This window comes from Gracilinanus agilis, chromosome 5, assembly GCF_016433145.1.
Source record: "Gracilinanus agilis isolate LMUSP501 chromosome 5, AgileGrace, whole genome shotgun sequence".
NCBI lineage: Eukaryota > Metazoa > Chordata > Mammalia > Didelphimorphia > Didelphidae > Gracilinanus > Gracilinanus agilis.
The window spans coordinates 39,907,781-39,925,039 of record NC_058134.1 but is presented as its reverse complement, the minus strand read 5'-3'; the positions used below and the strand labels follow the sequence as shown (position 1 = coordinate 39,925,039).

The following is a 17,259-nucleotide window of genomic DNA, read 5'->3' as shown; positions in this document are numbered from 1 at the left end:
ATAACAACTCCAAGACAGAGGGGTGAAGACTAGGCAAACAGAGTTAAGTGACTGGCTCAGGGTCACACAGCTGGGAAATGTCTGAGGCCAGATATAAAACCAATTCCAGTAGTTCTCTATCCACTGTGCCATCTAAATGCCCTTAGATTCACTTTAACAAAATCATTATCTTCCAGATTAGAATCAATACTGGATCTAAGATAGAATAGATATCAATACTGAATATAGAATATATTAGAATAGAATACAGGATAAAATCAATATTGGATCTAAGGCAGAAGAGCAATAAGGGCTAGGCAATGGGGGTCAAGTGACTTGCCCAGGGTCACCCAGCTAGGAAGTATCTGAGGCCACATTTGAAACCAGGACTTCCCATGTCCAGGCTAGCTCTCTATCCACTGAGTCATCTAGCTTCCCCTAGATTCACTTTTTTTAAAAAATTTTTTTATTTTATTTTATTTTTTTTTCAACCCTTAACTTCGGTGTATTGTCTCATAGGTGGAAGAGTGGTAAGGGTGGGCAATGGGGGTCAAGTGACTCGCCCAGGGTCACACAGCTGGGAAGTGGCTGAGGCCGGGCTTGAACCCAGGACCTCCTGTCTCTAGGCCTGACTCTCACTCCACTGAGCTACCCAGCTGCCCCCTAGATTCACTTTTAAACCAAGAGAAAAGTTGCATGTGGAATAAGGCAGAATTTCTATAAGTGGGCACGAGAGTAATAAGAATTATATTCATAGGGATGTGTTTATATGATAATCCTTCTAATTAATGATTCTTTTGGACCAACACATTCTCATTTTCCGGTAGAAAAATAAATTTTACTTCCCTGGCACACATCCCCCTTCTCCCCCCCAATATTTAAGTCTAGTTGGTTGCTGCATATTCCCTAGGCAGAACTCGAGCAATTCCAAATTGCACCTACCTTTGGTCCACTATCTCCTGGGAATCCTCTTTGTCCCTGTAATCAGCAGTACAGAAGATTAATATACCCACAACCCAGCTAGGGTGAACGTGACTTAATTAATCATCTTGTAGCTCCATTTGTCTTTGACTTTGGACTCTTGGACCAAGTTATGGGAGCCTCACGTGTAAGACACTCAGAAACGACACCTTACAAGCTTCTTTCACAAGCAGCCATTCCAGCTAAAAAAGAACCGTTTCCAGGCCTTCACCAAAAAATGAAGGGGAACCAATAACTAATACGACATTCAGCCCTCTCGAGCCATTTACCCATAACACGTGTTCCTACATACCCTTTTCACAATATCTGAATATTTCTGCATTATGAAGGTAGCAACATTTTTGTTGATGCTTCTGAAATAAAAATCATTTGAAGCTTAGAGTGAATCCGCCATACTCACTCTCCTGTTTAAAGGCTCAGAAAATAGTCACTGGCTAACTGAATGTGGTCAAGAATGCCGCTGAAGGACTTCTTCCTCAGGGGACTTTCTCTGTGTTTCAGCCTTATGACAGCAGGAAGAGCTGATTCTTAAAAATTTGACTTTTGATATCAATATGAGTCTGGGGAGATCTGGTGATGCTGTTCATTCCTTCTATTAAATTAGAGTAATTCATTAAAAATTGAAACTCACCTTCTGTCTTAGAATCAATACTGTTCATTGATTCCAAGGCAAAAGAGCAGTAAGGGCTAGGCAATGGGGGCTAAGTGACTTGCCCAGGGTCACACTTTTGAACCCAGACTCCCCCATCTGTAGCCCTGGGTCTCAATACACTGAGCCATCATAGCTGTTCCCTGTTTGCTCATTTTAAGCATATTCAGCTCCAGGTTCCCTCTTTTGCTTACTTTGTTCAAATATCATACATGTCACACGAATGCCATGTCAATAGCATGTTTCACAATATAATGGCACACAATATCACATCACGTCAATTCATACATCTAAAGTTGGAAGGGGTCTCATGGTCCATTTAGTCCATTTTACAGATGAGAAAACCAAGGCTAAACTGGTAGTAAATGCCAGAGGCAGGATTTGAATCTGGGGTCTCTGACTCCAAGAATTAGTGCTGTTACCGCTGCTGTACACAGAAGCCCAGAAGAACTTCTCTTCAATGAAAACACGAGGGCATCCTTTCAGTGAAAAGTCGAAAAAAATTAAACCGCTTGTCCCCACCCGCTACCCTGGAAGTTGCTACTTAATACGATGACCTTAGAAGGATCTCAAAAGCCTCTCGGTAAGGGCCAAAGCAAACAAAATAAGATAAGGCTAAATAGTTTTGGAAGGCGTCCAAGGTTACACTCAGAACACAAAACTCCTAAAAGTCAGTTCTGTTTTGAGTTTGGAATAAGTCACGCCATAGCAACAAACCTCACCAAAGAAAAGGGACTTGAGCATGCAGTTCTTATCATCCTTGAGCCATTAAACTCTTCCCCCCTGAACCTGCGATTCTTCTCCCCTCCACAGCGACAGGCAATCCTCTGAGTTTTTAAGTGTCCAAATCCAACATTTTTCTCGAGTCGTCTTTTGTTTTGAATGATGCCGGGGGAACGGGAGTAAGCCAAATGCTTCTGGCTGCAAAGGAACATCGGCTTACCTTTTCTCCTTTTTCTCCATTTCTACCATATCCCGCACGTCCATCTTCTCCCTGAGAGTGGAGGATAAAAGCATCACTTAAAAGTATTCCACACTGTGATGCAAAAACAAAATGGTAGCTACCCTACACTGGGTCATCTGAGGGACACCAAGAAAGATCATCTCGACTTAAAAAAGATCTCTCTTCCCATTGCCTCTCCTCGGTAGTTCTTAGTTGGTTGACCAGAACCTTAAAAGCATCCATTATGCTCTAGATACTGTGCTAAGCATTGGGGACACAAAGAGACTAATGGGGTAGACAAAACAACAGTGTACAAACCAGATGAACTGGATATGATGCCAGAGAGAAGGCACTAGGATAAAGGAGGGCGATGTACGTTGCACTGCCTTCCACATTACTATTCTTGAAGGGATGTGCTAATTCTGATGGGATTGAGGGTCCTTGAAGCCAGCGACTCTTTGGTTTTATTCTTTCAATGTCCAGCCCTTAGTGAACCCTTAATAAATATATGGTGCTTAATAGTTGATAAAGGATTAATATTAATTGTAAGTGTAAGTGGTTTTATGAGGACACCAGAGACCTAGAAAATGGGAAATAAGGGAGTGAAGCAAAATGTTCCCTTCTCAGAATTTTTCCTAGGGCTAGACCTGATTATTCTGGTCGTACAGTTTGCTTTGGGGATACTATTTCAGAAAGACCAAGATAATTCATGCTCAAACCCCACCCAATTTCCAGAAACCTAAAAAGCCTGGATTCTCAAGCTTTTTCTCTGTTTTTTCCCATCCTGAAATCTTGGGGTTAAGTCTATGATTTCATTGGTTAGCAACAAAAAAGTGTCCCCAAGTAAGAATTAAGACAGTAAGAGAACTCTACCGGCATTCCACGATAACCAGATAATCCAGGTGCTCCTTTCTCTCCTGGAGGGCCCAGCTCTCCCTGTTAAACATAATTAAAAACAAATCTGTCACCTTGTTTTTATGGTACACACGCACACCTTGAAACTTCAAGAAAATGTGGTTTTTTTGGCATGGGTTTTCTTTCTCTTGTAGCCCTCAACCTTTCCATATCTTAGCAAATGGGTTCATGAGTTGCTATGACTGCCCGTCCCCCAAATCATCACCCGATGGCCAACCTTTTAGTGAAGAGCATCTCTGAACTAAGACCGGTCCTTAGACAATACTCCATCACTTAACCTAGACTGAATCTGAAGGCTTTCCAGTCTGGTGGAAGTCTATGAGATCTTGAATTCTGCCTTTGAAAATCCAGGTTCCCTTCAACCTCTCCATGAAGGTGAGGGCAGGAGTTTAGTGGAGGCCTGTTTGGGGGAAACTGGAAGAGATATCAATACAGATAACGCCATTGAATTACACAATGACAGCCATTTGGAAGGGAGGGAATCACGTTCTATCACTGAACAGAAAGGAACCCTCATTGTGGACAGAATTGTCCTTTCATTATTAATTGAACCTCCAGCAAAATTTCATACTGTTTGGAGAAAACTGCCCTTCTGCAACTGACTGACCTAAACTAGGGCAGCATTGGTGAACCTTTGAAGAGTTCGAGTGCCCAGAGGGCAAATTCAAGCTCTCTATGAGCCCCCACAGTGGTGGAGAGAGCTGAGGGAGGAAGTGCTTGCTTTGGGTGGCTGGACAGAATGGCAGGGCATGCAAAAAATGTCCTCAGGTGCTGGGAAGAGGGGGAACAGAACCGCTCCCCAAGTGCCAGCTCTGCACATGTGCCACGTCTTTGCTAATGAGGTACTAGGGTGTACCCCTAGAACTGGGTTTGATCTAATGCAAAATAGGACCTCTGAATTGTTTTTCTTTTTTAAGAAAGAAAAGAGACAAATGGTGCTCCTCTTAGGCTTTAGCTTATAAACCACCGACTCCTGCAATGAGGCACAGTTAATAATCTAGACGTTAGCAAAGGCTAAGGTCATTTCAGGGTTCTCCAGGGAAGGTGACATCAGAGGTAGTAGTTTTGGGCTGCTGCTTGCTACACCATCTCCTGAGCGCCATAAACAACTTAATTTATGAGCTACATCAGTCATCCGGCTGCACAGGGATAACTAACTCAGGTTTACGCAAGAAGCTTAACCCTTTATTAACAATGAAGTGCTCATTGTGTCCCTTGGAATGGAGCCCTGCAATGGGCTGTGTGAATCCCAGAGACGAGGGTCAATGGAGTGTGCATTCTGGAGCTGAAATAGCAGAGAAATAGAGAATGTGAGGGCTGGAATGGGCCTTATGAGAGCATCTAACCTGATCCCTCATCTTACACGTGAGAAAAGTGAGACTTCAAAATGATCTATCAGTCCTCGTTGGGGGATCTCTCTCCATACTGATTTGGTGGTGTAGTTAAAGTCAAAACCCAGGTCTGACGGCCTGTTCATCTCCAGATAAGACCTGAATATATGGGTAAAGGCTGAGGCTGGTCCACAAACATCTAATTCTAAGCCCATCTCGGCTAAAGAGGAACCCTGGAAGGCCAGCTCTATTTGGGACTTCCCTACAAGGTTTCTCTCTTCCCTAGAGGTAGATTCAGAAAACTGAGGGAGAAAATGGGCTCCACTGCCTCAGAACAGACAGATGATGGCAAACACTGGATCTTTGGTGACCGTTCTCAGTGAGAATTTTTCATCTCCTGCTGATCGTCATCTCTAGAAAGCTACTCCCTGCCTCAGTGTCAGGCCAGTCCATAGAGTCGGTGAGTTCTCAGTGCTGATGGGGTCTCTCAACCCACAAATTCCTTCAGTGTTATTGCCTGTGACAAATATTTTGCCACTGAGTAGAGACCGTACACAGTCCTTTTTAGGGGTCTTTTCAGTCCAAGTAATCAAAGAATTCTGCGGTGCCCAAGGATATCAAGAAATGGGACCTACTTTATTTCCTCTGATCCCCAAGCTGCCAGGACTCCCTTTGACACCATTTGGTCCTGGAGGCCCCTGAAAGAAGAAAATGTGAAAATATGATATCATGATCCAAGAAACTTCCTCCAAATGGCTGGTTTTGTGTGAACTCCTAGATGAAAATGAATTACAGATGGGTAAAACCATTGTGGCTATATCCATCCTCATTCTGGAAAAGATATCGCAGCTGCCATATAAAGGCTAGTGAGTTAAAAAAAGTTAACAAGGTAATTTGAGCCTGTCACGAAAATCATTCAACGTCTTTGTAGTTTTCCTCTCCCAAAGAACTCACAGGTGCCACAGTCTTGTCCTAATTACAATATTCAAATACAGGCAGGATAAAACAAACCCCAATTTTCCAAGGAAATACTCCAGTAACATTTATCCTGAATTTGTTCTTATCTCTTCTATGCTTCTGTTGAGAACATGGTTTATCTCAACAGACTAAAAACCCATTTAAACATACACACACGCCCCTACCAAAGCCAGGACAATGGTCTTCTTTTATTCTTAGTAACTGAAATAACCTTTTTTTTTTTTTTTCCCCTTTGAGATCTTCAGACTCCTGAAGGGAGAATTTCTCTTTTGACTAAAATGCTTGTAGGTAATCTTTAAAAGTAATCCTAGCAGCAGTGTATTGGTGCTTTTTCATGAGTTTTCTCTGTAGTACAAATGATGCATTCTAGAAGTGGCTAAACCATCCTTTCTGAGACAACCATGACCCCAAACTGTATTTATTGGTTTTGCTCAGGAAAATGTTTTTTTTTAAAGCATTTTTGTATTTAAAACATTTTTCCATTTAGAAAAAGAGAACTAAAGAGGACAGTTAACTATAAAGAGGCACTTTCCAAGAGAAAGGATTGGCAAACACTGGAAGAAGTTCTTTAGGGAGAGAATGGAATTTCCTGGTTTCAAGGTCTCTAAAACAGAGCAACTTCTTACTAAGCCTGCATGACTTGGGTGTGGTCCTACATGACAATGAAGTGATCCATTTAATGATCTTGCAGAATCCTCTTCAACCTAAAGATTCTACAGAGTGCACAAGGCTTTCAAACTCACCTCAAAAACAGAATTAGAGGTGCTGGGGGGACACTGGAGCAGCAATGACATCCAGATCCTACAAGGGATTGTGTTTCATAAAAATCTGGAAGGCAGATGAGATTGTAGCACTTTCTAATCCAATCCTATAGTTGTCCCAATAAGTAGTCATCCAGCCTTTTCTTAAAGACTTCTGATAAGCAGGAACCTACTCCCTCTTTTTAGGTGCCCATTCCACTTTCAGATGGTACCACTTCTACCCACTACTTCCAGTTCTGCCCTTTGGGGCCAAGCAGGATCAGTCTGATCCCTCATCCACCTGAAACCCCCCAAACATTTGCAGTGTTTGTTCCCACAGAAGTATTCTCTTCTCCTGAGTGAATATTCTCAGTGCCTTCAATTGATGGCACCAACTCCTTTACCATCCTGGTGGACCCACCTGGATCTTCTCCAGCTTGTTTATTTCCTAACTAAAATTTGGTGCCCAAGATGGATGTGGTGGTTCATTCCTATAATCTCTGATTCTCGGGAGGGCAAAGGCTGGATCCCAGAAGACCTTTTAGGAGTCTATTGTAATAGTCTGGACCAGAAATGCTTAGGGGCTGGGTGGCTGTGGCATGAGCAGAAGAGATGACAGACCATGCAAGAGAGGTTGAGGGGGTGGAATCAATGCAAGTTGGATATGAGGTGTATGAGTGAAGAGTTGAAGATGACTCCTGTGTGAAATGAGATAATTGGAAGAATGGTAGAAACAGGGAAGTCAGAAGGAGAGGTGATAGTAGAGGGAAATAGATTAAGCTCTGTTTTGGACATGTTGAGTAGGAGATGTCTATGGGACATCCAAGTATAGATGTCAAATAAAAAATGAGAGATGCAGAATTGTGGCTTTGGAATGTGAGTTCCTTGAGACACAGGGACGGACATTTTTCTTTTTGTATCATCAGTACATAATAAATGCTGGTTCGTTCATGAATTCATATTGATTGAACATAGATGGTTTTATTGAATTCTTCAAAGATTTTCTAACTTCCTTAGCCTCTGCAACAGATGTCTGAGATAACATTGCTTTCTTGGTGGACTTTCATAAAATCCTTAATTACAAGCAATGCAATTCAAGATTACTAAATATCTCATGAAATAATGTTTCTTGTTGCCCCAGTAAAAACCAACTCCATTCTTTGGCTCTTCACAGAAAATCTATGAACTCCTCTACTCAAGTTTCAATTTCCTTTTGCCTTCTGGTTTCATTTATACTGAAGATATCAAGATGATAAAGTTCAGTACTCCCAATAACTTTTCCCTGGACAAGGAATTCACATTGAAAATATTAATAGTTAAGTTAATGCTTTCAGATGGTTTAACACTGCCATTTAGAAGGAGTAGCCATCCTAATAGGGACATGCTTCATCCTTAGCTAGGCTAGTCCTTGGAAAACAAAGGCATTCTATTTATTTACCCTATCATAGCTTAGAATTAGGTTGATCTGGTTGGTCCTTTTAAAAGCAACATATCTTTGCAAATAATTGTAAGAAATAATAAGGCCTCTAAAAATCCCATTTGGTTGCTCGGATTAGCAATGGGCATCTCATCTCCTTCCAGTTATTCCTATTTTTCAGTGTTTCTCATTAGGCTGTCAAGTGTGAGATTAAAAATTAATATCCAAATACTCCAAGTATTATAATTTTATAAGGTTTTATTTATAATAACTTGAAGCAAAAGGAAAATTAGCAGCCTCAGTGAAGAAAAAAGAAAGTTCCCTGACTACACACATGGGAGAAGAGAGAGAGGCGGAGTTACACACAACTATATACAAACAACATAAGCACCCAACTTGGGGATGAAAAGGAAAGGAATTCTGGGAGATGACATTCAAGGGTTCAAGATTTTCTAATTAAACACAAGAAAAAATAAGCATCTCTATACAGCGAAGGAAAAAAAAGAAAAGGGAAAAGAAAGGAGAAGTAGAACCATCCTCAATTTATTTTGGCTGCCATTGCCTAATTTTTATTGGAATCTTCATTTTATTTCCCTTCAGGACCTAGACATGTGTTTGTATTCATCATCATCATCATTAGCATTTATACCATACTTCAATGTTTGCAAGGTACCTTACATATTCTAAACTCATTTAATCCTTTGTAGGTGGGTTACCTACTTATAATTGAATGTTGCATTGACCACCTTCTAACACCAAGATTGAGGATTCTCCTGTCGTACCAGCCAATGAATGAACAGACCTGGTTGTTCAATAATAATTATGATAGCTGATGGTTGTTTGCAAAGGACTTCACTTATATTATTACAAGGAAACCCAATCACAAACCTGGGAGGCAGAAAACACAGGTATTATTATTCATACTTTACAGATTTGGAGAGTGAGGCTCAGAGAGTTGGTGACTTGTTCCTGGACAACTGGTGTCAGAGTCAGGATTTAACCTTCCTGATTTCAGTCATCGTTCTATCCACTACGCCACACTGCCCCCACAATTCACAGCAAGAAGCTAAGAGGAATGGAAAATCTCTTGTTGGGTTATTTGACTTGGTTGGCCTACTACTGTTTCTCTTGTGAGAATGAAAAGAACATCTGGAAAACAAGCATTCATCATTCCCTTGCCTGTGGCAAATTCCCTCAATTCTGGAGTAGCATTTTCCAAATACTGACGAGGGCATTTCAAGAAGGAAGGAAGGAAACAAACCAAAGAATTCCTCTACTTTTGATCCAGATGGTCTAGACGCGTGAGGAGGAAAGATGACTTTTTACTGACTCTGATGATGCCAAGAGACGGAATGATTTATAGCTGTGACCCATAGCCAAAGAGAAGCAAAAGTGGACTCAACTTCAAGATGCCCTGTAGGGCAAATGGAATAATTTACTCTCATAACAGCAACTTTGGATTATAGTTCTGGAGCGCCGAGCCAAGGAAATACCAAGAATGCTGGGTTTCACCCCATCTACACCTGAATTTTATGGATAAACAGATGAAATACACAAGACACTTTTTCCTAAGCCCTCAACATTTCTCCCTAAAATCTCGCCATATGGACTGTGCTACTTTTACATAATCCAGGTGTGCAAAACCAAAACAGGTTCCTTCCATTTTAATTTTTGGTTCTGACTTAAATTTTATAATAGAGCTAGAAAGCTTTTGAGAGCAATTTGTTCATCAGAACTGATCTGAGTCCATGGAAGGAAACAGAGATAAGAGATAAAAATATACACAAGTCGATGCTTTATGAATATTGGGAGAATGGAAATGTTGGGTAAGTGTTGGGCCAACGCACATTTCTACAGAGGAAAGTGAGGTAATATGGTGTCAGATCAGAATACAGTTTACAGCTATATCTGTCCAACATAGCACGCATTCCTCGTATCATAAAGGGTAATGAGCTCAAAGCTTCCATAATGTTGGGAGAATGTTAGATAATTATAAAAGAATATCTTCTTCCAAATCCCTCCAAAGGAGAACATGAGATAGTGTAGAGTAGTTTGATCGGATGTTTCCCCAACCTGTCCACTGGCAGAGGAGTTCTATAAATCCCCCAGGACCGCACACCCAATTTTGTGGAAACAAAAGTGGTGTGGAATTATGAAGTGTTATTATATTATTCCAGGAATCGACATCTCTGACTCCAATACGGTCTCCTGGTTAATGAAAACTTGTACAGAAACAGGATTTTTCTCAGCTATCACAAAGTCTCAGTGGCAGCCAAGTGATTCTCCCAAAGAGCAATTTCCAACAATCCAGGAAAGAGCATTTCTTTCCTTTTGGAAGAAGCCCAGAGGGTTCACTTTTGTGATGATGGGAAAGCTTACATTTAGAAGGAAGAATTTATTCCATAATATACAATGATGAACTGAGATATAAAGGTGATAAATCAGAACCTATGGCTGGGTTATCCTAACAAAGTGCTGGGTGAAGAGAACACCAAATGACCCAAAAGGGTGTGTGTGTGTCTGTGTGAAAGGAGGAAGTAAAGAGGACAAGTGAGCAGGAATGCCCTGGGTCTGAGGGAGTCATGGGAGTTGAGTGAGCAAGGATGTGGCATGCTCAGGCTCGTGATTTAGGAATTTGTGCAGAGTCTTCCATTTTATTTTAGCTGTTGTGGGAGTAAGATGTAGAGATCCCTGCTATTGCTTTAAGTTTTTAGGTAGCTCTGACCCTACTAAGCCCTTTGGGTCCATTTGATTAGGTAGGTCTGAGACCAGGGATTTACACATCAACCAAAAACATAGACTACCACCCTGAAAGCTTCTCGAATTTAGCCAACACCATCTTCCTGTAGAGAAATCAGCACACGGGCACTTCTGATCAGTGGGTCTCAACCTGTTCAAGCTAAGGACTTCTTCTTAATGTAAAATAGTTCTCAGATCATCCCTCCACAATCGTAATAATAATGTTAGGATCTGTCAAATGGGAAAACAATGACCAAAACACTCCCAAGAATTCTATAGCATTTCAACTTGAATTTGGATTTTAATTATCACAACAGTGACTATATACATTTCAAAAAAAAAAAAAGAACAGGCATACAAGTGACACCTATTGTTTATTCAGGCTGCAGAAGAAACATCTGCTAAGTTATTTGGGGCTTGTATGGATTCGTGTACTCTTTGGGGTAATTCTTCACATTTCTTTCCTCTCTCTCTTGGAGTTTCATGGCCCATAGGCTGAAAAATCACAGTTCTGTTTCCCAAAATTGTGTAGCTGCTTTGTCTACTGACACTTACCTGGGGACCTTTACTTCCAAGATTTCCTTCTTCTCCTTTCATGCCAGCATCTCCTCTTGGGCCCTAGAGAAAGAGAACTGGAGAATTACTGCCCTCTGAAGAGAAAACTCCATTAACTTGACCTTCAAAATAGAAAACGCTTCTTCTAAAACAGGGAAGGAATGAAGATAAGCCCAATTAACTCTTCTCCTTTTTTTCCCCTGTTTTCCTCAGCATGTGAGAGATAGCTCATCCATACTCTGACACGTTGGCACAAGATGAAAGCCAATCTGTATGCCTGAGTGTCAGCTATTTGCAGGAAAAATGACTGTTAGTCTAATGAGGCCAAATGGAACAAAAATGAATTATTGGGACCTGTTACCCCCGTTTTCCTTTATAGTAAATATAAAGATATTCTCCAAACATGGGAGAGGTATGTGTGCTTAAGGGAGTTTCATATCTTTTAAAAAATCTGATGGAAAACAATTATTTCATACGACGTCACTTAAAAGTAGTCAATTATAAAAAATCCCCAATGTGATATTATTACGCATAATAAAATAAGGTAGAAATTCTTACTATTCATTTCAGTTCATGCTATATTGAATAATAATTGTGGAATCATATGTAATACCCTGCATTGGCCATCACCTAAGGAGTGAGTGAATTCTTCCCTCTTCCCCCCCCCACTTCTTTTTTTTTAAATAAAAACAAAACACACCATTACCTTCTGTCTTGGGATCAATACCAAGTATTGGTTCCAAGGCAGAAGAATGGCAAGTGGTAGGCACTTGGGGTTAAATGACTTGCCCAGGGTCACACCATTAGGAAATATGCGAGGTCATATTTGAACTCAAGACTTTCCATCTCCAAGTCTGGTTCTACCCACTGAGTCACCTCACTGCCTTTTCCTTCCTTAATTATACTTCTTAAAATCTCCGAGTCCCCAAAGACTCAGTTCAAGCACTACTTGCAACATGAAACTTCTACTCATCTCCTGATGCTAGTGCCCTTCCCTTTCCCCATCAGTCTTTACTTAGTTCAAGTATACTTATATATGAGCATGCTGGCTCCTCCAAGAATCAACTCCTTGAAGGCACTTTTGTCTCTGTATCTCAAATGTCCAGCATAGTCGTTCAGTCATTTTTTTCAGTCGTGTCTGATTCTCCATGATCCCATTTGGGGTTTTCTTGACAAAAATACTTGAATGATTTGCCATTTCCTTCTCTAGCTCATTTACAGATGAGGAAACGGAGGCAAACAAGATTAAGTGACTGGACTAGGGTCACCCATCTGCTAAGTGGTTGAAACCAGACTCTTCCCGATTCCAAGCCTGACACTCTACCTGCTGTGCCACCATAGTGCTTTATCCCTAATAAGGGCTTGGTGATGCTTGTTGATTGACACTGTTTTTTAAAAATTATTTATATTACTTTTGTGCTCACAAAGAAATGCTTTAATTTAAAGGTGTTTTTAAAATTGAGATGGAGAAGATTTCATAGGAGTTGTCAAGAGTAGAACAGAGCCAGGAACTCCACTGAGATGTTTCTCTTCCAACCTCGTCGCTTACCATTTTCATTTGAATTGAACTCGATCTGATTCAACAAACCTTCCAGTAAGCACCTACTATCTGTCAAGCACTGTTCTAGATGCTAGAAGAAAAAACCAGACAAAATAACAAAAAGGTCTGGCCCTAATGGACCTTCCTAAAGGTTCTACAAGCACTTCCTTTATTAGGGAAATAAAAAAAGAAAAGAAAAAAGTCAATTGATTTGAAATACTTGGGTCCAAGAAAGAAAGGCTATTTACTGCCATGGGAGCCTTTGATAAAACACGAATAAATCAAAGATACTTTGTCCAGCTTAAAAGAGCAAATGTGCTAATAGAAAAAAATTATGTGGATTAAATCATTGAAAAAAATGGCAGTTTCCCTCCACAGGGCAACTCTTCCTCAAGCTTTCAAAGCCAAGGGTGATTTTTATGGAAAAAACATGTTCTTACTTCTTGAGTTTTGGCCTCGTTTTTTTTTTTCATGTTCTCATTAAATCCAGATCATTGTTGTTTTTTTTTTTTAAACTTGTCTCATATTCTAACTAACTGCTTCAGATGAATTTTGCCCTTTGGCTCATTCTTTGCTTCCCATCATCTGACTAGTGTCAACCCATGCACAGTCTTTTCCCTTGCAAGTAAAAAAGGGCTCAGCTTCCAAGAGGATCAAACCCCAGAGAACAAACCAGTCACTATGGAAATCATTTTTCTCAAGAACACAGCTTGTTCTCACACTGTATTTGAGGCAATTCTTTCCTACACTGATGGTCAATCCTTCTGCTTTGCTGGCCTGTGCTTCTTCGGTGCTGTAGTCCTGCTACGCAAAAATTCTAGCTATTACCCAGAGTTTATCCTCAAGAGTTTTCTTGGCCTCCTTGAAGTACCTGCTCAGATATGGTAAATATGAGTTCTCTAGTCACCATCCTACATAGACAAAAATATACATTTACCCTGTGTGGGTGTATATATGCAATATATAAATATGTATATATTAACACTACATATTTAATATATGTAAAATTACATATTCAATACATGTAAAATTACATATTTAATATATGTAAAATTACATATTCAATACATGTAAAATTACATATTTAATATATGTAAAATTACATATTTAATATAGGTAAAATAGAAATATATATAAAATAAATTTACATAATACATATATGTTTATAAATATGTGTGTGTATATATGTTTGCACATGTGCTTGCACACACAGGTACTAATCAATGTTAATATTCACCTGGGGTCCCTTTAATCCCATTGGTCCATCATGGCCATCCATGCCAGAAGCTCCATTTATTCCCTAGAATAAAAAAGAAATACCAACATTTTGATTGCTGCGTGAGAAGAGAGGAGGGTGGTTTTGTTTCTAAAACGTGAACACAGAAAGGAGTTTTGAATCATTCACGATGGGGCATTGCAAATAAATTAATTTTATGAACTCGCCCACACTGCAACGTCTTTTAGGCATCACCTTTCTCAGCCAAATACTTTCAGCAGAGATGAAAAGAGAGTCCCCGAGCTTCTGACTGATCTCATCCTGTTCTCTGAGAGCGCTGCTCATGAGCCACGAAATCAATGAAAGTTGGGTGGGCAGAGAGAGAAGGAAATGTCCCATACTGCTGACCAACAGAATAGCCTCTAAATAAGGAGGTGTTAGGAAGACCTGAAGAACAGTGACCCAAGAACGTTGTCTAATGGATCAACATCAGAAACAGACAGTTTTATCTATGGAAGTTACATTAAGGATACCTTAATGGGGGGGGGCAGCTAGATGGCTTAGTGGATAGAGAGCCAGGCTTAGAGATGGGATGCTAAGGGTTCAAATCTGGCCTCAGACACTTCCCAGCTGTGTGACCCTGGGCAAGTCACTTGACCCCCACTGCCTAGCCCTTACTGCTCTTCTGCCTTGGAACCAATATAAAATGTTGATTCTAAGATGAAAGGTAAAGGTTTTTTTTGTTGTTATTTTTTAAGAAGGAAAAATGTATCTATTTTGTGGTTACATCTTAGTGACCATTGGGGCTCCTTGGGAGAAGGGAACTGTATTGCTCTTCTTTGAATCTACAGCACTGAGCAAGGTGCTTTTCAGATAAGCCAACCTTTATCCATTCCTTTCTTCTAGACTAAAGACTGTGATGATCACATCTTATCTAATTTCCCCAAACCGTTAAGCACATTTGAAAAACGTGCTATTTCTCGATCCTTATGGAAACACTCAAAGTCACAGTATGAACAAATTCCTTTACACCAACAAAAAATCCCAGCACAAAAGCCATTGGATTTGTTTTGCACGGTCCATGGCTGGCGCAGATGCAGAGAGTTTCAGAGGCATTGGTGGGAGGGGCTCTAAGAAGCAAAACAGCTTGTTGGATCTCTGTGGATGCCCCTTAAGCCTCTGACATTAGGAGAGCCCACATCTTGAATCCGGTCATGAATGACTGATTCTCTCATCTCAGTTGCTGTTTCTCTTGGGGGGTCCACTTTGCCTCGTCCTCTTGCTTTCTTTCTGTTGCAAATATCTCTTCGCTCTCTGTAGGAACTTCATCCTTTTTCATACTCCCTCAATGGATACTTGGGCAACAGCCATGCCAATTCTCCCTCTGAAAAGATTTTCAGGTCTAGTGGGGTATAAGACTACTCCATGATTATCTGACCACCAACCTGAGCTGCCCAGTGCCAACGTATATTTAGATCTATCCACACCAGGCTGCAACATGTGATGCTAAAAGCCTTTAATTTTGGACCAAAATAATACCACCAGTAAAGCCTTCCGGGCTGTAATTCACAGACAGATGCACTGTGAATCACTTAATATAATTTGGCCCATAGTTTAAATGAATATGTGCCTGGCACCTATGGAATTTACAACAGAGTTTTATTCTGGATTTTTTTTCTAACCCTTGTACTTCGGTGTATTGTCTCATAGGTGGAAGATTGGTAAGGGTGGGCAATGGGGGTCAAGTGACTTGCCCAGGGTCACACAGCTGGGAAGTGGCTGAGGCCGGGTTTGAACCTAGGACCTCCTGTCTCTAGGCCTGACTCTCAATCCACTGAGCTACCCAGCTGCCCCTATTCTGGATTTTTTAATGTTGTTTTGTTTTCTACTCATCTGGAGAAATTTTATTTAGGGCTTCAAAGGCATTCAAACATATAAATAAAATCTTCTGAATAAATTCAACTCAGGCTTTCCAGTGAAACCAAATCAGAGTCAAGTTTAACTAAAGAGGATTAAAATTACCTGATTTTCCTAGTTCAAATAATTGTTTGCATTTTGTTTTTCAGAAAATTTGGCCTGATCTTCTTTTGAAATCTAAAGTCTGATAAAATTTTCCAAATTTTATTTTCAAAATGTTAGACATTTCTATTCAGTGGCCAAGACATTTAGTATCACATCTGGAGACAAAAACCAGTTATTTCTTAGCCATTACATCATGCTGTTCAGTTCTACACTCGCCTAGAAATTGGATTTCTGTACTGAGTAACAATAAGGTCCACCATTTTCCTAAATGAATGTGATGAAACGGGCACTTCCAAACCATCCCTCCATCCCCCCAAATAAGCCTCACACTTTCGACAAACTTCCCACCATCAATAGCATCCAAAGTCATATTTTGAGAGTAGAAACTGGGAGAGACAGAAAGACCAAGTATTTCTCTCTCCTCTCGAAGCTTCTGGAGAATTGGACCTCCCCTCCCACCGACCACTTTTCCATCTGGGTCCCAGGTCTTCATCTTCAGTTGCTGTTTGAACGTGAACTCCCTGAATCCTGACTCGATTAACCCTTGGACTTACCCCACAGAAATACCCTAATTAGCTTCCTTCACTTCTGCTTATACAATCTTCCTTTGGATGTATCCTTTAGAGGAGCTTCAGGGGATAAAAAGGTGGCTGAGACATGGCCCCAGGGAGGGTGATTCTTCAACCACTCTATTGGCATCACCCACCTGCCCACCAGGGACACCTCAGTGTGGAAAAACTTACCATTCCTTTCCCACATCCTGCTTTTCTTTAGTCCTCCCCATCTCCTCTTGTATTGTTACTGTTTTAAACTCTAACCCACCTTATTCTATCTGCTCACCAATTCACAAAGGGAGAAGGCACTTGTCCCCCTACATTCAGATTCTCTTGTCATCAGGATGCTGGCTAGTTACTGTGTGAACAAATGCCCTTCTGGTGGGATCTTCACTCTAGGAAGGTGAAAAAAGGATGACTGTACCTGTGGGCCTGTCGGTCCTCTTCGGCCATGCCTTGGCTAGAAGGGGAGAAAACAAGCACAAAAAACTCCATAAGTAAACAGACACATATGCATGTATACAGACGTGTATATATCCACACATGTGTAAATACCTACCCCATACACTCATATATATTATATTATATTATATTATATTATATTATATTATATTATATTATATTATATTATATTATATTATATTATATTATATTATATTATATTATATTATATTATATTATATTATATTATATTATATTA

At 40.3% G+C, this 17,259-nt stretch overlaps 1 protein-coding gene across 1 annotated transcript in view; it reads right to left on the bottom strand.

Moving 5' to 3' along the window:
- Positions 1-17,259, bottom strand: part of COL6A6 (collagen type VI alpha 6 chain) — a 119,069-nt gene that overhangs the window by 44,764 nt on the left and 57,046 nt on the right. The window contains exons 18-24 of the mRNA XM_044678894.1: positions 16,984-17,019; positions 14,005-14,067; positions 11,228-11,290; positions 5,434-5,496; positions 3,426-3,488; positions 2,553-2,603; positions 922-957 (exon numbers count right to left, since the gene is read on the bottom strand). Of these exons, the coding sequence (XP_044534829.1) occupies positions 922-957; positions 2,553-2,603; positions 3,426-3,488; positions 5,434-5,496; positions 11,228-11,290; positions 14,005-14,067; positions 16,984-17,019 (375 nt within the window). The remainder of the gene's footprint in view (positions 1-921; positions 958-2,552; positions 2,604-3,425; positions 3,489-5,433; positions 5,497-11,227; positions 11,291-14,004; positions 14,068-16,983; positions 17,020-17,259) is intronic.